Source organism: Mycetomoellerius zeteki, unplaced genomic scaffold, assembly GCF_001594055.1.
Source record: "Mycetomoellerius zeteki isolate Tzet28-1 unplaced genomic scaffold, Tzet1.0 scaffold591, whole genome shotgun sequence".
Classification (NCBI taxonomy): domain Eukaryota; kingdom Metazoa; phylum Arthropoda; class Insecta; order Hymenoptera; family Formicidae; genus Mycetomoellerius; species Mycetomoellerius zeteki.
The window spans coordinates 8,066-31,035 of NW_017257601.1; the positions used below are offsets into that span (position 1 = coordinate 8,066).

Here is a 22,970-nt window from a genome sequence, read left to right on the forward strand (position 1 = left end):
GCTGAACTAACCAGAATAATCTATAAAAAACGTTGTAAAAATATCTATTATAAAAAGTCCGATTTCTCTCAAACATTTTTAGACTTTAAATTATATTTAAAAACATTTTAAATTTAAATAAACAAAGTTATAGGAGATTGCTTTATGTTTTATTCATTTAATATCGAGTTAATTTACTTTTAAAAATCGAATTCCTTCTTATAATGTAAAATCGAAAGAAAGAGTTTAATTTCACATCACAAAATAAAATGAGACTTTTTTTTATAATTTCATGTCACTTTTCAGTAATTAAATTGTTAATAGATACATAAACTCAATCTTTAATAATTAAAAAAAAAATTTGATTTGGAAAAATTTAAAAACCGCTTAAAGTTAATTAATGACTAGTCTGTAATTCGAAATATTTTTATAAGAAGCTATCATTATTCTATTAAAAAAATCGAAATTGACGCATCCTATTACGATCGAAAAATATCGGTATTGTACATCCGAAAGTAATTCTGTATCTCCGCGAGGGTTCAATTCCTCATGGGTAATTCCTCGTAAACGATGCCTAATCTCGAGTTCTCATCAACGAACACCGCTTCACTCTTCACTGTCTGTACAAAAACGTAAAAGACGTCTGCTTTGCCGCTTTCCGTCATGTAATTAATCCGGACGTAGTTGTCTCTGTAGCCGCCCTTCACCACGCTCACGTGGCCTTGCTGGTAGACGGACGCGGCGATCACGCAATTGATGAGCTTGCCCGGTCGAGCTCTGTAGTACATCTCTGCTCTACTGCTCACCGGGGAGTATGACTCGTGGCTCTCCAGCTGGATAATTCGAGACGTCACTTCATCCTCGGTAAACTCATCGCCCTGCATCAGCCACGTAGCTCTACGGAAAGAAGCTCGCGTCTGCGAAGTTCTGGAAAGCGCGCAGGCTGACGACAATTGCAGTCGAGTTTCACAAAAGCCGTTATGAGGCAAGAAACTTCCTTTCTTCGGAGTGAGAAGATATCAGAGAGAATTTTGCGTCATTTAATTCCAACGTTAAATCACGAACTATGGGGTGGATCAAAAGATTTCGAAAGAGCTCTGATCAAATGAAAAACGGAGATTACTTTCTTTTTCGCGCTCATTGGAGTGAGTAGAAGCTATGATAGCATATTGGAGCATGTTGGATCATGCGACGCGAACGACAAACCTTTTGATGCATAAACAAGCATCATAGCCTTCTTCTGACAAATCAGTCATGAAATATTATTAACATTTAAATATGAAACATCATTTTTTCTATGAGCATAAAATATTCTTTTTTCTTTCTTCGGAAAAAATCTGATTAACTTCAAAAAGTATCACCATAAAATCATATCGCAATGTAAAACATATGCGTATGTTACACAAAGGATAACTCCACAATAAGACATATTTTCTTTAAAATTTATGTCGAAAGCCACGAAATCTCTTTAGCTTTCAGCGTTAATAGAAAAATAACATTTCTTTCTTGAAATAAATGTACTCACGGTTCGCTTAGTGCAGAATTAAAAATGTAACAGAAGATTAGAAGGTAAATGCGCGTCATCGTTAGTAATTGTTGATGTGCAAAAAGAGATTCTGAAGATAGCTGCCAGTTGATATTAACTTGCTGATGTGGATTGCGTCTGTTGTGACACTGTTCAGTGTTTTTGGCCCGATATCATTATCGCGCGCGCGATGATCGTCTTTCTGAGCTAGACAGTAGTGGAGCGTGCACTAAAATTAACAAAGAGGGCACAGTAATAGACTCTGATGTGGACTGCTGTTATGATGATCCCTCCTCTTCGTCTTCTATTACGCGTCGTTTACGAGTTTGTAATTCTTTTCACGTGTTTACTATCCATTAAAAATACTATACATTCGTTAGCAAATATAATCCAAAGACGCTGTTTGTGCAAACTTTGATCTGAAATTAATTTTACGTAAAGTTTAAGTAAAAATTGCATATTTACAGTTAATTATTATTGTTGTATAAGAACTCAATTTTATTCAGTCGAAGCTCTGGTTTTTCTTATGAGGATAAATAAAAATCGCCGATACTGATATAGGTCTCTTAAAGAGATACCCCCTTATTCCTCGAAAATTAACTATTGCACTTCTTATTAAGGAAAAAGATACATACTTAGGTTTTATTGTATAAAAATTGAAGATAGTACCACTTGGATTATATTCTTTATTTAATTTGGTATGGGATTTAACTTGGCGCCAGTTGTTGATATTAAATCTTTTATACAAATAATACATATCATTAGAGTTAGGTAAATAATAAAGGTATTACTTAGGTTTTATAATTTGGTACAATAGTTTCTTTTCAAGGAGTACGTACTCTTTCTTTACCTTTTCTTTAAAACATAAGTTTTTTCTGTATACCAATTTATTCACCTTATTCTGTACATATTACGATATAATTCTTGTTAAATGGGTGAACTTGAATTTCATGAACCTGATCACGAACCTGATCACGAACGAGAACTACATCCATCCCATCGACCTCCGGCTACCACGGCGATGGTATTGCGGTATTGTTCTTCTTTAAAACTAAAGTGACTGACAATGATTGCCATTTGCCTTTTGCGTGCGAGCCGGTGCATTCGTTGTTCTTAGTTCGAACAGCAAGTATTTGAAACATTAACAAACAAGAAGCGAAAGATAGTGATTTTCATAATTAAAGATTATCATCATGTACATTGGTGTATGACGTGCCGTAAGTTGAGAAAATTTCGTTGTGACTTGATCAATTAATCAATTTCATATTCTTAATATAAATCAAAGGTGAGCAATGTAATCCTCAGGATTAAAACACCCAAAAAAATCTACGACGCTTTTATACTTTAATTTCAAGCACAATATAAAAAATTAAAGAAATTAGTTTTCAAAAGTCAAGAAATAAAAAACATGATCTTTATAATTAAAAATTTATTTATTTAATTTTATTGTATAATTATGACTGTGTTCGAGGAACGCGCCATCAGTGTTTTTGTATATATATCATTTTATCTTTATCGCATTCACATTTGACGTCAATCAAAGATAAAATGATACAATAACGCTGATAGTGCGCTGACCGAATGCAGCTAACATTATAAGATTAAAAGATGGAAGATCGTACTCTAAATTGGAAATAGAAGAAGAAAGATTGTATTCTAGAGCATAAAATGCATGACAAATTAATTTTACACTTTCTCGAATTTTTCGTATAAATCTTAACTGAGCAATGATTTTTGAGTTTAATTTTTCCAAAAAACCGCAAATTCCTTCAAAGTACGCTTGCTGTAGCATTCTTTAAGCATCAAGAATTCATTACAACAAACGTTCTGTTTTACGCGACGCAAATCGGTGATTATCAATCTTGTGTCATTTTTAATACGGTACTCCGATCTCGAATCGTCGGTCACGATCGATGAATGCGTGACATCCGGTGCGACCCATCAAACACGAAGAATTCATCAGTATGGTGGCTGAGCTAGCTAGCATTTCCACGGCGACGGTCGACGGAAAATCATCGGACCTTGGCAGCACCTCGAAACATCACAAACGACCTAAATGGATTCAAACAGCGACGCGTGAGTCGATCTATAGCGTTCTGGACAGTAACGAGAATATCACAACGAAAAGTTTTCCTTCGGGTGTCCACGGCAAGATCGTACTGATCAGTGCGGTGAAGGACGAACTGAATCACAAGTTAGAAAACGAGCAACGAGAATTACCGTACGTCAGGTTATCAACTCAAAATAAAACGTCGTCGATTCTTGAGGTCGAGGATGAGAACACTCTTTATAGTGTGGTAAGAAAACCGAAGAAAGTGCGGTTGCTAGAAACGTCCTCCGAAGCGAACGAAGAGGTGATTCAATCTATAGATAAGATTCGCGACATCGATCCCAACGAAAGGCTCGAGCAGCAGCAACTGGACCATAAAGACGTGTCCAGGCGAGTCGAAGTGAGAAAGTGGCTCTTCGACACGCCTAAACAGTCCCTTTCGGATCCGTTGGAAATGTATTTCGATCATTCTGGGTATGAAAGTACCTGGCCTGATCAGGAGAACTTGGTAGCATTGCCTCGAGGAGTGGTAGGCCTCGTGGGTCCCTATAGGATATATAGAAACCCTAATGAGAGGAGAGAATATATGCTGCAAGAGGAAGAACTTGTTGAAGAGGTAATGAGTTCCGACAGTAAAAATGTACAAGAAGAAGAGAACAAGGACGAGCATCGTCAGAGGGCGAAATGGAAAATCAGGGAAGACGACGAGGAGACCTTAGTACCTGATATCCGAAACCTGTCCGGTTTCATGGAAACGAAGACGGATATCGCCAAGATGGAGAATAATGATTGGAAGAACGAACGAGAATCGGTGACGAAAGTGAATAAGTCGGATTGTGTCGAAGGGATTCTATTTGGTAAAGAAGAATGCGCGGTGGATGTACCGGATACGGTATCTGCAATCTCGACAACGTCGATGAAGGAGAAATGGGGTGAGAAAATCTCTTACAACAATTTCGCGCGATATTTGCAAATTTTAATAATTTTATGAATATTGAATTACTTATTGCTAAGCAATTAAAATAGAAATACTCGTACAAATAAATAATATTAATTAAAATAATACACAAATAAGTGAAGAACGCTATATTCAAAAAATAGAATTTAGTACTTAAAAAGATAAATTAAAATTGTAAAATTTCCTAGCTCGAGATTGCCAAGCAAAAAATCAATAAATAAAAAGGTCAAGAACACGAATCAACAATAATGTTAAAATATATTGAATGTACACATCGATATTGTAACTTTTTTTTATACACTGAGAGAAAACAAAATAGTTCCAGCAATTATAAATTTGGCAACTTTTGCAATTGAAGTACCTGTAACTAGTTTTACAAAGTAATAGAAACTAAAGAAGTGCTGAATATTATAAAAATATAGTCACGGTAACAAATTGTATGCACTATTAATTGGTAGTGAAGTAGTGACTCAACTACATTGAGTAGTTACTTGGACTTCATGCATATAGATATAACAATTACATTTTTCTAGTTTAGACAAAAATTTTTAAAGTATAGTACGAGTAGTACGCGGCTTTGTCACCAGAGGGACGTAGCGGAATTCAGTTTCTCCTAAGAAGGAAACCACTCAGCTTACAATAAAAGTTGGTTTCAAACTTGGAAGACAAAAATAAATAAGAAATGCATACACAAATTTGTAACTATGTATTATAAAGCTTTAATAAGAACAATAATTAAATTAAGTGAACTAAGAAAATATAGTAATATTAACCATTTATAAATTGTTTATATGGTTAACGTACTATATTTTCTTAGTTCACTTAATCTAGTATTCTAGACTTTTTTCTCTGAGTGTACTTTTGTTATTGCGGATTATGGATTCTCTTATTCACTTGTTAAACGTCGTGGAAATAAATAGATAAATAGATAAGTGAATTGACAGCTGCTTTCTTCTTTTCTATCGCAGCTCTTACTTGTAAATTACAATCAGGTGCGTATAAAACGCTGCGAAATTACAAAGTGGTCGGCTTAGACGATAACGGCGTGTAATTCGGCAAAGTAGGTATGTCGTCCACATTCGGTATGCAAGGCGACACGCATCTTACGGTATTGTCCGAACAAAATGGACTCGAGTAGCGGTAGATAGTACCAGGTATGCATACACATCGGCCTCTTGATACGTGTGGTTCATGACTTCATGAACCAACGATTAGGTCAACATTCGATTAGAACTGCATTTCTATACACTTGTCTATCGTGCCTGTCTTGTTCGAACAACGGTGAATTGTCTTGCTAGATTCTAAAATTAGATTCTACGGGATGAGGGACTCGAACCTTCAGCAGTTCAAGAGAAGATAAACAGGATAGCAATGCTCTGTTTCAGCAACGTGCTCAAGACATTAAAGAGTTTCAACGATTCTTTTTTTTTTTTTAGAGAAATCTTAATGGATTTTTTAATAGTAAAGAAATAGATTCTCTGCGTATACACTTTAATTTTTTTAATTACTCATTTGAAACATTAGATATGGAAAAATATGGAAGATTAACATAAAAAACATATAACTGGAAAGATATAACTCGGAATTTTCGTATACTTCTCAACGTACGTTTCGAAGGATTATGGCTGAGTCATTCTTGATCCGTACTCTATAATCAAAAAGTTTTACATTGTTCCGCATATAAATGTAGCACAGCAGTAAAAAAAAGTAGCAGTTTTTAAGTTTTAGATCTTCTACGATGTAAAGCAATCGGAATATTATTTATTTTTCTTTTTGTAAAAGCTCACATATTAAATCGTTATTAAATCTAGTATCCCGTGACGTTAAAAAATTAATTAATGACATTGGCGATTTTTTGTATTCTTCAAGTATTTCATTATTCGAGAGTTAAAATGAGTATTCACGCGCAGCTTTCTAGTCAAGTACAGTTTGTTCTTGCTTTCTTTCGAAAGACCTCTCATTAAATGGTTCGATGTGATACACTCTTCGGCACAGCCGCCGTAAAACAACTGCAGCAGCATATATCACATGAATCGAGAACCGCTCACGACTTTCACCATTTTTACGATTTTTACACACCTTTTACCATCCACTTTACGATTGGCATTTTACGATCAGTGTCATCGGGCTTTCATTATCGCGGCTCTTATTTTTATTCGCACCCGTCTCGCTGTTTGTTTCCTGTAAGTTGACCGGTCGAAAGTTTATCTTCATGCGAACGCTCGCGTTATATCTCCTTGGAGCGATGCCTTGCATTCGAGCGGATGTGGATTTGCATCGAGGAAATTAGAAAGCATGCATAGCAAGCGTACATGAGTTATTCCATTGAAATTAACGGGAATACGAAATACGTGATATAACCGCTCCAGGCTCCATTGTCTTCTCTGTAATTCTTCAACGATTCCAGAGGCGTAAAAATTGAGTGTGAGCAGGAAAAAAGATCTATTATCATTGCACATAATTTTTGAGGTCATTCTACTGTGCCATGAATCGTTTTCTCCTCCGTGTGTCGCAGAGAGAAAAACTTCACTTTGATAACATACGATCGATGCGAGCATGAAAAGTGGAGGAATGAGATAATTTTGAATAATGTGTAATATAATCTTACGTAATAATTTAAAAAGAATTATGCTCGAAAAAAAAATTCTTGCATTCGGCATTTCGTAAATTCATTTGCAATAGTGACATAAAAAATGACATAGAAATATATCAAACGATAATAAGTATTTTATTCGATTTAAATTTTTAATTGAAAACCAAACTTTGTCGACAGCTATCAACTAAGTGCAAAATAATATAAAGTTTAATGCGAATCCTCGTATTATTTTCCGCGAAAATATTAATACTTTTAAAAATAAAAATACATGATTACGTAATTATAACTCTAGACCACTCTGCAGATATTAGAAATAACTAATTAGATACTTATCAAGTGCTCGACCGCTCATTAATTACCACACTTGAGTTTATACGCTGCAATCCTTTCACTAGCGGAAAGTCGATGAAAAGTGATAAGAGAATAGGGGATCTTGTTACAGACAAATTAGCTAATTATCTCGAGATTAAACGTATATGTGGAAGAAACGGATGGGATACTCGAGCACTTCCTCTCCGGCTGCTGTAACTTACTTTCGTGTTCTACTCCGAGCAACACCATGCCCTGACTCCATTAATCGTCGCATAGCATCAATCTGTCAGCCATATGACGCCACCGTTACTAAAAGCCTCCTGACAGCCCTCAGTCACTGTTACACATAACTGATTTTCTGCAGTTAGATGATGCAGCTGCATCGCCGAATACCGCCGTCGGCCTGTATACAGTTAACCACTTTTCTCGCAGTATGCAGCGCAGCGGTGCACGGAACGAGTCGCAATTGCATCTGTGCGAAAAATATTATATATATATAAGCACGTGCCTTTTCTCGCGAATAACCATATTATACAGTTCCGATTTTTCGACACAGATGTTCTCTCGTCGAACGACTCGCTGACAATCTACCTAGATTATTACTAAAGTGTTGTCGCGCGAGTAACGACGATACGCATGGTGATAAATTTGCCCGAAATTGTAAAAGCGGTACCAAATCGCAATAAAGAAGGCTCAAATTGGGAAAGAATCAAGGAAGTTTTTACTAAATATTGTCTTCTTTACGTTACTTATACGAATGATTGTAAATTTGAGATAGTTCTAAAAGCATTATTAAACTTTTTCATTATATTTAGCAACCAGTTATCGACACTCTTCAAATATACCCTTTTTTTTGTTTTAAGTTTCTATCTTCAACTTGTAAGCAATTCCGTTATAACATAATGAAGCTGTCACGCGTGTATTTTTACGAGCTGCGCCTCCGACCATCGACGTCTTTACGTAGCTCGCGCGAAACAGAGAATCCCCTATAATCTTTCAAATAAAAAGACCTAAATAAAAAGATCAAAGCGCTCATAAAATTATCGTCATGCCGTATCTATGTTTGTCTTTTTTACAATTAATTTACTGCGATAATAAAATCTGCGTCGACGATCGCGCGAGGACTTATGCAGCAGTCGTTAAAATGCAGTATCGCGTACGAAAATGTTTCCTCATTGACGACATGACACGTTATTCGATCGCAAGATTTCTTGCAGTTCCTGCTTTCGTGTTTTCTTGTAAGCTAACTTTTTTTATTTATTAATTAGCAACGAGTATTTACGCGTAATTGCTTTTGCACATCTGTTACCTAAGTACATCTTTAATGTCAACGATATCGAGTATAACGTGCTAAGAAACTTTATGCAAATTGTGTGTACGAATAATAATTATCTATTATTAAAAAAAAAGATTATTTCAAAAGAAATTGCTTTTTAAGCATTTCTTAATTTTTCTCTAAAAGACTTTTCTTAGTTTATCGATTCCCTATACGCTTCCGAAATTTGGTCATTTAAATTTGGGATACGCTGTATAATAAGTTATATAATAGGAAATAAGTCACAATTTGATAACATAATTTTATTAAATATCATTGTATGAACATTACATGTACAATAATAATAAAATTACATATACGCATATTATCAAATCATAACTTGCTTCCTTTTAACATTAAAATGTGAGTGTTAAAACAGGAAAATTATATAGTATATAATAGATATTATTAAAGTATATTATACAGATACAAAAAGTACGAATTAGGAAATTTAAAATATTAAAAATTATGACTTTTTGCATTAAATTTGAAGATCACAGATGAAACGAACAAAACGTACTCTGCGAAGGATTAGATATGTGGCATGAAACAAGATGAAGTGTATGAGTGACAACAGAGAAAAAAAAGGAATACAAAAAATGTACCGTTCATAGTTTGGTTTCAGTACCGTTCATTACAAATTACACCTTATAACGAATAAAGTACGTTAATTATATTTTAAGTGTATGACTTATGTAAATAAAAAACCGTGTAAAAAAGTGTTTCGTACAAAATGTCACATGCAAAGATGTGGGACGGACGACGAAAGTGGAACACAAGAGAATTTATGAATTTTGTGAAGAAGAAACTGTTTTTATCCTCTTGTATGTGTATGTCTCTTTCACCAGCGTTTATTTTTACAACATGGAACGTTTTCTTAATAAAGTTGCATTAACCGCAATACTTTTATCTATCGGATTGATTAAGTTTCTTGAGATGTCATCAATATGAAAGTATTAATATTAAAAAAAATGTAATATAATGGTAGTAACATAGTAATAAAGTTAATTAAAAATAACTTTTGAAATTCAATTTTCGATAATACATTCTGAAGTTTTGAAGGCAAAATATTATTTAACTTTCTCTACATTATCCAAAGAACCATCTCGATAATTTCTTTATCGAGCAAAAGAAATCGCAATAAACGATCATATCATTTGTGTTAATCCGCAACCGACCGATTATTCGATTCGATTCTCATATCGTATGAAATAAATGTAAATCAACATTACCTCTTCTTTATCCATAACTGTTAGACGGAGTAATTGACAGATAATGACTTGACATTAGACACGGAAAATGCTGTTAAACGCCAAAGAGCTGACGGATCAATGTTATATATCGTTAATGGACCGATACACTATCACGCATCAGCCATTATCATCACTAATAATTCGCAGGTGGCAGGTGGTAACTGCTAGTAGTGGTGGTGGCTTCTTCTTTGCCTCGTAACTACTTATAATAGACTAGCTATAATAGACTTATTACGCGTAATTGCGGCAGCGGTTTGTCTATTAGGAGGATCATTATAGGAAACTTCGCGACAAATTAATCTCAGCAATTTGCTCTGGCTGCCGCGCATCAAGGGCGCATCGTTTAATACCCACCCAGATGATCATGATAAAATATTTCTCGTGCGCGTAAAATGAACATTTAACCCTTCGCCTTAGAATGGATCGTTTCACGCTCCAGGTCGACGATTAACCTCTTGCCTTCTTGGATATTATTGGAGTATACTAATAAGTATAGTTAGATAGTGTATTTTACACAGAAGAAAAACACAAAAATTTTGAGAAGATTCATTAAATTTGCACCATTAGGCTGGAATACATAGACACAGTCGATTATCGCGTTTCACGCATGACCAAGAGTTTACAATTGAGTTTTATAACTGAATATCAACCAATAGTGATCTATGTGAATTGTAAATAATACTTGAATCCTAGTTAATTATTCTATTCGTTCTGTCTTCGATTTACTTTATTTTTTATTAATACGTACTTAAAAATATTACATTCTAAGAGTGCCATTTTGAGTACTATTTCTTCCAATGTAGATTAATTCTGTCCTGTACATTTCAACCAATGTAGATTAATTTTAATCTCGATTTAATTTACTGTTTATCCTTTTCTAATTCTTAGAATTAGAAAAAGATGAAAAGTAAGTTAAACCAAGATTAAAGTTAATCTACAATGGTAGAAACGGACATAAGACAACTATTGGCACTACTGCGAGTTAAACGTCGATTAGCTTAACCGAAGATTGATGAAAGATGCCCTAATATATTCCAATATATTCAAGAAGGAAAACTAGTACAAAATGATCCCAGCAGATTTTTACTTCGCAGACCCAGTCTTTTTTCGCGCAATGTTTCGCTTAAAACACTGTCAAGTCACCCTCATCGGATGCACCGAAGCGCGAGCGTAAGTGCATCACAAGTGAGTCACAAGAATAGCGGAATCTTCTACGATGGCCTGTTCGATTTGAAGAGCGACACGAGCGATGCCCCCCAAGGCGCTCGCTATCTTCTCGACATTCTCGCTAGATAGTAAAATAAAAGCAACGTGTGCTCGAGAGTACGCGATCGTATTGATGGATGCTGCGAAATGAGGCTACGAGAAAATCACATCATCACCGTCATCATCTGAGCCACCACCACCTGCCGTCTTCTGCACCGTTCGATATCCCCAAAAGAGTCGATGCTCCTTCGAGAGCGCAGCCGAGTTACCTGCGCCACTTGGTGCCGCGTTATCGTCACGTGCACTTCTCGTTATTCGTTATTCGTCATTCGGTTTGGCGACGTTCTAGCGAGAGCTAAGTGATGGACGACAATGCCGCTGACGATCCGTCACAACGATAGTGTCCTGGTAACGAACGTACAGGTAAATCTTTCGATGGCGCCTTCTAGGATTAGCGCAATCAATAGGATAAGATTTGGCCATCAAAATAAAATTATTTTGTTGCCGTAAAAATCATTTAAAGAGTTTTTTCTTTCGTTTAGATCGATTAGAGTATCAAATAACATTGATACACTCAAGTCCCATTTTGCTCGATCGCGAATTGTTTCGTTGTTCGATTTCCAAATCTCTAACTCAAGCTGAGTTTGAAGCGAGATTGCGCTCATTTTTTCTAATATAAAAATTCTTATTTAATTTAAGTTAAAATAGATTTATGTAATATTTTACAATGATCAATTTTAAAAATCTACAGATATGGAAATAATTATTTTTTTTAATATTCTTGAGGCTCCCACGATTTCCTATATGAAAATCATGCGTTTCGCGGGTTGTCTCTGTGTGGAGAAAACCCGCGAAAAACGCATAATTTTCATTTTTTTAAATAATTAATTTGAAAATAACAAGCTGCTAAATTCTTTTCACGAGAGATTAGCATTTTTAAGTATTACAAATGGTGCTTTTCAGTCAAGATTTCAAATACTTACGCTTAGAATATCGTGAATGTACCGTAATACCACAGACAGCGCGTCTAACTGTTCCTCTTGATCATTTAAGTTTAGACTGCGATTGACTTTAAATCTATATAGAAAAACGCTGGCTATTATAACATCGTCGTAACTGTGTGTGTTGTGTGTGTATGTGTGTGAGATTTTACAACTTGTAATATACATGCTGTAAGATTACATTGTGCTTTACGTGCTAATTTGCTTTTGGACCTGCTAAATTGAAGTTTTTACGAATAAAAATCGCATTTAAAATACGATCCGTTAACTTCATCAACAGATAATAAATCAAAATCTTTTTTCGAACGCCATATGGCCTTATCGATTCGGTAAATCTCGAGGGAATTATAAAAATTATGAACCTTGCGGGACTCGTGTCGCTATAGATGATTGTCATCTGTTGATGAAGCGCGATAAGAAAGAAACATTTCTGCAATTGATGCATAAAGCCGGTTCTAAATAATATGCGGAACGTGGATTGCAGGTTGCAAGCTTGTTGCATCAGCGATGCATCAATTTTAAAAGTGACGCTTTGAGATTGGCCGGATGCAACAAATTTGCAATCTGCGACTCGCGATCTGCGTCTTATGTAGAACCGGCTTAATATGCCACAAGTGCGAATAGTATACTTACCGCAGGCGCACGGCAAATACTTAGTAATTTGCGCTACGTAATGATACTAATTTCATCGATTCCATGGAATTAGGGTTATGCTGCACTAATGCTATATCCTTTCTGTCAGACCAATTGCATGAATTTTTTTCTATTTGAGTTCATATGCACTGCAGTTTCACGCGGTTTAACTTTATACTTCATGACGAAATCGATTTGATACGCGAATGATTTTTGCTTTTATTCATGCGTTTCTTAAAAAGATTTCTCTCTTTATCTCCAAAATTATAAATACATTGCTGGCCAAAAGTTTAAAAACGCATATAAAATTTAAAACTAGTCTAATAAAATGCTAAATACTTAAAAGTTTAATTCATGCCTTATTCATTATATTTTTCTTTAATTTGAAAGCAAATACACATTATATTCAGCATAATTGACGTAATATTGTATAATTTTAAGAAAATGGACTGCGATTATAAAACTTTTTTTTGAAAACTGATTGATTTAGAAGATGAAAGAGTTTCCTATCATTAAAAATAAACTTATGACTAGATTACTCAGATTAAAAAAATGTAATTAAATATAAAAGTGATTATTTTGACGAAAAAAGTATCTAATATTCTTTATTGTTTTTCTTATAGTAAAAAATTTATAAAAAATACTTTTTAAAATCTTATTTTTCATTTCAAAGTAATGAGTAAAATAATAAAAATATATAAGTGTGATATTATATTTTATATAGTAGACATTTTTAATTAATGGTTTGAAACTTTTGATTTTGACATTGTATATCAATTAAAAGTTACGATCATTTGAATAATTCATTGAAATAAAAAATACATTATAGAATAATTGTTTTGTTTATTTTTTATTAAAAAATTGATACATGTAATGATTTGCATGAAGAAATTTTCTAATACACAGAGTAGGTGAAAATATTCCTCTATAAGCATCACCGTCATTAAGCGGACTAAGCTTTTGTAAAGAATCCATCGTGAAACATTGTTGCGTTCAAGGTACTCACGGTGTCTTCTGTACCTTTCACCTCTTCAATCTCTTTTGGCGTCCTTTGTACTATCTCGTGCCAATGCACCATCATCGCGTCATTCTCGAATCAAACACATGTCTCTGTTCCGGGATGCACGATGATCTTCAAGCTCGTTAACCGCGCGACGAGTGACGCTTTTAGCCAGCTGTCGCATGCGTTGACTCTTGACTCGTGACTTTCTCGATGTAATTTGTATTACGCACACGATCGAGAATTCTGCGTGCAGAAGAGCCGGAGTTGCAGCGCCGGATGGAGGGAGGAGCGAAGTAACGTTGATCTTTTTGACGGATTGTAATGCGTCAAGAGTGTGCATGTACGTGTATTCTGCCGGACTTGCGTTCGCGGAAGTAACGGAACGAATCGAAGAGGAGCTTATTAACTAGTCTCGAGTACAACCGCCACTTATGCGCTCTATAATTGTTATATCCTGTTCGTTGCGGATCACTATCCGATGTCGATCGCCGTGCAAATAGGCCATCAAAAGCATTACTCGCTTAGAATTTAGCCTCAATACTCGATTACTTTATTAAGCGATTCGTTATGTGAAAGCGAATCCTTATCGACACTGTACAGAATGTCATAATTCTTTGAGGTTCATTAAGTATCTATCGCAAAAGTCAGTACGAAGTATCGTATGCACTTTTGAAACGACGAGAGATAAAAGAAAAATCGAGGCTAATTGGAAGCTTAATTTAATAGCTATTTCGAAATATTATTTTTTTATCGTGCACATAAGTATTGTTTCACTCGCTGAAATAATTATGTTCCCTCGCAGAATCGAAATCATTAACGAATGGGATAAAAATAATAATTTCGTAAAAATAAAGCTAATAAAAAATAATAGCTGTTATTAAGTAATACCTTTTAGTCTCATCGTTAAAAGCTTTCTAATTTGTCTGAAATAATATCTTAATCGCCTCATAAGACTGTACACTTTAATTACAAATGGCAATTAAAATTAAATAAAGAAAATGATTACGACACGTAATAAAACCGTTTTACATTTTTTCAAGAATTAAATAATTGTTTGTCGGATCAATGTTACGTGTAGCGCCAATTTTAGGTGATTTCCCAGTAAATACTAATTAACAGTAACATAACATTAATGTTATATTATTGTTAACCCTTTGAGGGGCAGTGGGACGTATACGTCCTACCTTTTTGTTCTTAGTTTTTTCCATTTTTTCTGATCTACAATATTTTGCAGTTTGTATGCGCATATAAGTACTTTTTAGACTCTTAGGGATCTAAGTTATGCATCTTTCATGAAAAATTACGTTAATTTATTTATTTGCAATTTTATTATAAACAATTAATGTAAAAAAACTCGTTTTTTTTCCAGAAAAATTTGGTTATTTTTAAACGTGAAGTGCTAGAACTCTAAAAATTTTTATGCGTATACTCCATATCTGAAACTATAACAGATATATATTTTTTTTCAGAATTTTCTGCTTGCTAGTTTTTCCGAAAAAAATTTTTGAAATTTTGGAAAATTGATCTTTTTAATAAGTCTATTATTTATTATAATTATTTACACATATGTATCATGTATTTGCATATTTCTGAGAGCTTATGGCCTGTATACTTATTTTTATGCAATTTGAATGAAAAACTTCAAATTTAGACCGAAATAGTCGCCATATTGGATCCGCCATTTTGAATTTTGTAATTCTGACATCAGAATCGTAATCAGCGACCCCGAAAACCTATAGATGACCTATGATTTCAATAATTTATTTAGAAGAAAAATGTGCCCCTTAAAGGGTTAATTGGTGTTTACACTGAGTTGTCGTGACACCGCGAGGATCACCGCGGGTAATTCACTACATATTTTTGTTTGTAATTATTCCATTATTCCATATTTGTTAAATAAAATGTACATTTCGTAATATATTTCATTAGAAACTAGACAAATTATTTTTATACAGTATTGCGTAAACGGAAAATCCGGTGTGAATTACGAGTGCGAACGTATTAATTAAATAAAATGTGTCGCAATCGATTTCGCGACGTGAAATTGCGTTAGTACTACGCGAACAATATATAATAATTGAAAACTATTATAAATAACTACACATATAATGGAACCGCGCGTGATGGAGAACTTACTGGTTTCGCCGTCATTAATTACACGGCACTACACTCACGGTAATTGCCAGTTATTTAACGCGCCGGAGAGCCGAACTTTTACTCGAAGAAGCCACGTTCTGGCAGGACGCAATGGAACAGCTTTTATTGTGTAGCTCCAACTACGCAACATCGCACGCGCCAGCTGTCTTAATTATTTCAAAAGCGTTTCCCTTTGCAAGCATGTCGCGTTTTATCGTCGATCTATTGTGACAAAAGAATAATATCGCTTTATAAAAAATTCTGTATACAGATAAGGGGTGCGTTCCACTTAACGTTCGCAATGCTCGCGAGCATCATTTCATCCTTATCGTTTACAAATAAACTTGATCAGATCTCCATATAGAAAGAATGATGCGGGGCATTTTTACTGTACTTATAAGATTGAACGAGTAATCGCTCGCTTGACAGATGTAAATCTTCTCGCATTCATGAATCAATTAAATAACATACATTTATATGCATCGTTCGATGACGTTAAGTTGACTAATAAACTCGAATTAAAAAAGAATTAAGAGATGTAATCTATAATTATATTATGATACAATAGAGAAATGAAAAAAATCAATTATGCTAATTAAATTGAAATTATGGAGATTTTCGACTCACTTTTAAAATTCAAGCAGTAAGAGCGAATGATTCAGATTTTCAGTATTGTATTAGCATATATAAACACATCGATGAGAGATTAATCAATATTTCAATATATTATTCTGTTCTACATAGTGCGACTTTCTCGTTTCGAGACCGAAATATAAATTGGAATAACAGGTGCTGAATGTAATCCTTAATAATTTATGAGCGAAGGAGATGTACAAATCCATGACTACTTAACGCCGCGGGCACTATCGCCGCAGAAATAGACGTATAAATTCTTTCAGCGAAAGTTACACACATTTCTCCGGCGACCAAAGAACCGGCAGGCCAAAGAAAGAAAGTAGCAAGAAGAAGCGAGGTTCCACTTTTCCGGCTGCTGCGTATCAGCCAAATATTGTACCTATACGAACGCGCGTTTCTTACATTTCTCTCTCTCCTATCTTTCCACAGCGAGCAATGAGCAGCACGACAAGGACAGCCTAAACGAGACCGGAAGTACAACAGGTGGCACCGTGGAGGGCGCGCCGAGTGGTGGCCCCAGTAGGGGTGACAAGACCAAGGACAAGGAAGACCATCATGCATCTGCGCAGGCATCCACCTCGGCGCCACCAACGAGATCCTTGGTCTCCAGAATCCTGGCGAGGGCACGGTCGCCTGAAGATCTACTGGATCATTCGGAACCTTAGTAAAATTTATCATATTTTTATCTCATTATATATCTCCTACAGAGATTTGTTTATTTATTCATTGGAGCGTGTTTATTTTGTATGTACTGAAAAATTTTACGTTTGATTCCTCTCTCTACTCTTATTTTATCTTAATTTTCGATTTGATCCAAGTTCTATTAGAATAAAATGTAGCGATGATCTTAGGTAATACTTTGACTGCATGCCTGTCTTAGCAAGTAAAGTAACTGTATTTAATACGGTCTACCTAAACGTTGCGATTTTTGCTGACAATGAGTCCAACATTGAAAACTGATAGTCAGATTCAAAATCGGAAACATTTCTGAACATTAATTGAAAACAAATATGGAAACAGTAATAATATAAATTAATTGAAAATATAAAGACATTTTCAATATTTACAGTGCAAATGTAACTATATCTACTTACAAACAGCAAATAGGCTATATATTATAGTACAATCGACGTTATATAATTCTCAAAGAGGTTTTGATTATTAATTTTGAACTTTTATTTTGTGTCACAGCTCGCAGTTATGGGTGGTTCTCTCCAACGTGTACGGCGAGTTGATCGTCGTGTTAACGTTGGCGGTGTGCTTGGCCGAGGTCATGGACACGCCTGTGCCTTTGCTCAGTTTGCAGGTACAAGTGATCGAACTTGTTCGACCGGATCCCATAAATAAGTCATCTTATCGCGGATACCGCATTTGTCAAGAAAGCGAGTGTGCTCTGGAATAACATGCAACGCATCCAAGTCTCGAAAGTAACGTTCGTGATGTCGGACTTAGAATTATTGTACCGTTACTTCACATAATCTGGGGAAAGTACGAGTGTCGATTGGACAGCCTTGAACTAAAAACTCGTCGATTCAGGATTTCTACGGAAAATGCTAGAATCCTATTACAATGAATAATTAATTGCTCATTTATATATAATGTATATATATATTTTTATCACGTAATAATATCTACAGTTCATAGAAAGTGGACTTCATTAAAAACATTCAAAGAAATTATCTACATCGTTTTGAAAGTATCACGATGCAGTTATTTGATGAAATTTGCAATATCATTTAAATTGATTTAATCCAAAGCTCAATTAACAAAATTTTATCATAATACAATATATTATATTTTATTTAGATTTACTAACAGATCTTTCGTTAAAGAGATCAATATAATCTTTTATTTGCGTAATTTTGAAACACAATCTTGAAAATCATATCCTCGCTTTAATCTCTGAAAACATTTTTAATGCAAAAAATAAGAGACAATTATACATTATATACCGAGAATATTGCCGGTATTAGAACTACTATAAAACAGGATTTATCAGGATTAGCGCGTAGCGGTTCAATGTATATATATCGGAACTATGTCAAATAATCTCTACTGAAATGGGTGTTCGTAATTGCGGAGTTTGTGCACGCTACGAGAATACGAAGAGCTTTCATTCACGTAAATTACAGATCAGGAAGAAACGTAGATGAAACGGTACGTCGACGAGTTTCAAGATAACCAGTTTGCTATGTTTATCAGTCCAATGACCTTTTCCGCGCGGGTGGTCCCTCCGCGTTTAAAGATACTCCAAATCATATTCCTAGTATTTGTATTTTGCATAACGGGCACGTTCCACTACGAAGTAGTTACATAACTGTGTCTTTCAGGGTGTATTTCTCATGTACCTTTACGTGGGCAGCATCGCCGTCATCATCGGCATTTACATATGGGTACTGGTTGACAGCTGCGGCAGCTTAAGTCGAGGTGGTAACGGACTCGGAGACGCGGAACTCGGTGGCGCGTCACTTACCAGATTCGGATCATTAAAACGGGCACACATCTCCAGAGCCAGAACGGCGCCAACCAGTTTTTATATACGAGTCGGAGCGCTTTGTAAGAGATAGTGTTAATCCACTTGAAGAATACTGACACGTAGTTTCTAAATTATTTGGTACTTTCATTTATCATGGAATTTCAACTTTAATATTTGAAATTTAATTCAGCGTTTTTTACAAATATAATTTTAAATTTATTTAGGATTCTTATTGTTGCTAGATTTTGCTCCATTAGAAAATTATAAAGTAGATTTCATTATCTAGCGTGTACGTTTTCAGTGTTCGGTCTGGCGACGCTGGTCTTCAACGGTCTAGAGATGGCGATGCATTCGATGATGCAGGGTGCCGAGTGCTTGACCGACGTCATCTTTGTGCATCCGGTGCTGCACGGCTTGTTCACCTTCTTGCAGATGCACTTTCTCTTTGTAAACTCGCAGGCAAGCATCAGTCTTACGTTAATTACATTACACCCAGTGCCGAGCTCGTGGCTAGACAATGCGTGAACGCGTTTCTTCGTTGCGCTCTGATGCGTTGACGGCTACGTATCACTAATATGATCATATATCGCATTCGAATCTAAACGAAGAATTTTTAAAGATCAAAGCTTTATGGTCTTTACTTGTTATCGCTTTTGTTTTTTAGGTACTCGTAGAACGCTTCGGTCTTGCAGCCAGATTTGGCTTCACGCATCTCGCAGCTACAAATGTCGCGGTCTGGGCGCGTCTGGTGATTTGGGATACCGCGCAAGAATGGACTTACTTTGTACACTTGGCGCAACACGAACAGCAAACATCCGTATCTCCCTTGAGTCTTCGAGGATTCCCTGGATCCTTGACAAGACAATCGCGGGATCTTATAGGTATAGATTTCATTCTTCTTACTCTTTGGCGAATAAGTTTTTTAAAAGTAATTATGCAATATTGCTATTTTATTTATATATATAAACATTTAATCTATAATTAGGATTCAACCCATAATTGGGACCGTCACCTTATATACATGTCCTAATTATGGATCAAAGAACCTAGCGGAATAATTTAATTTAATAAAAATTCTGAAAATTTATCACGTACTAAATTAATTCGTAATTTGTAAAAAATTGTTTTTTCGCTCTAACTTGATCAGATCTCCATATAGAAATTTAAAATTTGATATGTAAGTGTCTTTTTATATGAATAACCTTGAAAAAAAGATCAACTCTAAAAGCCGTGGGGGCATTTTTACTGTACTTATTCCGCTAGGTTCTTTGTGTGGACTCAAATGGATAGAAATACAAAATGTGCTATTCATAATGTTGAATTCAGATGTATTCAAATATTCGAAATGAAATTCATTTTTATCTATTTAAAATTATTTTTGTTTGTTGGGTAATCTATAACTTGGATCATCATCTTATTTCAGACGATTCTGTAGCAAAATCAAGCACTTTCAAACCCTATCAACCTGTTTCGAACGAGCAAATCTCACAAGTAATCGCGCTACAAGAATGCTTGAACACTAATACCTTGGGACAGCTATGGACATCAAGCATGCCTTTCTTATATCCTTTTATTGTACAATTTAGGTACGTATTATATTAAATACTAGCCAGCTTGATTAAAACTTTTAAATTCAATAATTAAATATTTAACTCATTCATCAATAAAACATACACACAAAGATGTTTGTGAATGTATGCGGATGTATATGTCATATTTATTGCTAATCGATTATGCATCATCAAGAAAAAATAATTAAAAGAAATAATATTTAAAAAAAAACAACAGAATTCAAATTTAAAAATAAAATTCCAAAAAAATTTCCGATAAAAAAGAAATTCCTTGAAAGTTTCAGGTTTTCCAGAAGTTTTTCCAAAATAAGCCCTGTATAAAAAAATCTAAATTTTCAATTAAATTTCAATACAAAATTTTTATATTTTTTAGCTTTTTTATGGAAGTCTTATTCCCTTAAAGGAACTTTCATAATATTCTCCTTTCAGCTTGATCGCCGCGGCAGTGACCTTCGTGATGGGTCAGAACGTCGGTCGAAGTAGATTGATTAAACAAAAATTTCACGGCAGCAAGGATTTAAATAGTCACACCAGAGTAGGTTGCGATGGTTCTAGCAAGGGCCTTTTTCTGGGTATTCTCTGCATGGTAGCTGGTATCGTAGTGATCCTCATCTTCCTCGTCGTGCGAGAGGATGAAAACTTTCCTTCCGCCACCTTGTCGTGGCTTACATGCGGTACTCTGATCGGCATACTGACGCTGAGTAGTCTGATGACAGCTAGTGGTCTCGTGCAGGTGCGTCAGATTTCGGTAGTGACACGAGCACCTGCCGCCCTGGACAGCCTTCTGTTAAACGTGTCGCTCTTCGGGGTGCAACTTTACTCCGTCTTCACCATCGTGGTGTGCGCCTGTTCATTGGCCATGTCAGACGAGACAGAGGACACACGGGTTAGACATATCATGCTGCTCTCAATGTCAATTTTGCAGTTGGTACAGTGCTTCGCGCAGAGCACGCTGATCGCCGAAACCTCACGACGTTCCTGCATAACACGCTTCCAAATGCTGGCAAAACCTGGTCGCCAAGTGATCACTTTTCTACTATTCAGCAACGCCGTGCTCTGGGCCTTTGATACCGTAATTACGCAAAATTGGCTATCGCAGGAGCTACAGCTTCGGTTCTTCGGCGTGCTCGTTTGGGGTGTACTGTCCAGGATCGGGCTGCCTCTTCTAATTTTCTACAGGTTCCACAGTTGCGTGCTGCTACTGGAGGCATGGAACAAGTGCTACAGAACGCCACGGGGGGAACATCCTCTCAACTGACGACGTGGAATCTCACACCGACTCTCGTGCAGGTTCGTTGGAAGTAGTATAATCAGCAACGATTAAGGTTCTTGACTAGTCAGTACGGCCACATATGTGTGGAATCGTGACATCATAAGTGAGAAATGACACGTTTAAGTATCTTGCTATTTGTAAATAAAAAGAATCTGTTACATTTGAGTGCATTTCTTTTACGGCTCTATTTTCCAAATTAAACGGTAAAAAATTATGACATTTTTACAATATCTATTTTATGTTCCTCCATCGCATGCTCGGTTTTTATTAACATATCACTGCTAGTTTAAGCCCTACAAAAATAAATGCGACGTTTTCATAAACTTTGTATAAGCGACATGTATAAAAAACAGCTTTTAATTATATCTCGATATTGAAACCATCAATCTCATGTAATTATACAAGCATGTTAACGTCTTCTTAGTACAATATATAGTTTCAATTTCAAGAAATTCTGACTGTTTTCAATTCGTAAGTGTACTATCTTAATTTAAAAAGAAAAAAATTAATAAATTAAAGTTTAAAAATTTCTGTATAATTTTTTAATAAAAATCAATATTGTTTGATAAACTTAATATCTCTTTTAACATGTTATTTATAAAACACATGTCAATAGATTGCATTCTGGCTTGCAAGAATCTTACCATCCCAGGAGATCAATGCCGATGGACAACGAATATTCTTACAAGCGACTACTACGTCCAAATTCGCTGTCGTTGGACGCAGTGCATCTTCTCCCCTATGTGGATAGTGCGAGCTGGCTGTACCTGGATCCGAATCCCATTTTTCCCGTACGCCTACCGAGTCTGGATTGCGACGCATCGTTAACGTCCGAACAGTATCGTCATCACCATCATCATCATTATCATTATCATCACCGCCACCGCGGCTGCCAGAGGAGACATCGTCGAGTACTGAGTGATCCTGGAGGATGGAACACCGGTATTCGAATGGACGCGACGCGACACCGGCGAATACTCAGCAGCACCGGTATCGATCTTATGCGAGCGTCAATAGAGGAAGCCAATGAAGATAATCTATCGCTCG

The 22,970-nt window shown here is 35.6% G+C and overlaps 2 protein-coding genes across 4 annotated transcripts; one reads left to right on the forward strand and one right to left on the reverse strand.

Annotated features, from left to right (window-relative positions):
- Positions 1–453: 453 nt before the first annotated feature.
- LOC108728228 (uncharacterized) lies at positions 454–7,851 on the reverse strand. 3 transcript variants are annotated; one of them, XM_018456690.1, is made up of 3 exons: positions 2,473–2,638; positions 1,505–1,733; positions 454–876 (listed from the first exon to the last, which is right to left on the reverse strand). In XM_018456690.1, exons 2-3 carry the CDS (start codon positions 1,561–1,563, stop codon positions 519–521), a joined length of 417 nt encoding a protein of 138 aa, XP_018312192.1. In that variant the 5' UTR covers positions 1,564–1,733; positions 2,473–2,638; the 3' UTR covers positions 454–518. The 3 variants fall into 3 exon arrangements, with proteins under 3 accessions (XP_018312192.1, XP_018312194.1, XP_018312193.1); XM_018456692.1 differs by lacking the exons at positions 1,505–1,733; positions 2,473–2,638 and adding an exon at positions 7,642–7,851; XM_018456691.1 differs by lacking the exon at positions 2,473–2,638 and having other exon boundaries at positions 1,505–1,738.
- Positions 3,432–22,616, forward strand: LOC108728227 (uncharacterized). The gene is made up of 9 exons (XM_018456689.1): positions 3,432–4,486; positions 17,033–17,267; positions 17,795–17,909; positions 18,934–19,159; positions 19,381–19,538; positions 19,744–19,960; positions 20,503–20,665; positions 21,080–21,940; positions 22,540–22,616. The coding sequence occupies exons 1-8, from the start codon at positions 3,469–3,471 to the stop codon at positions 21,906–21,908; spliced, it is 2,961 nt and encodes a 986-aa protein (XP_018312191.1). The 5' UTR covers positions 3,432–3,468; the 3' UTR covers positions 21,909–21,940; positions 22,540–22,616.
- The last annotated feature ends 354 nt before the right edge of the window (positions 22,617–22,970 follow it).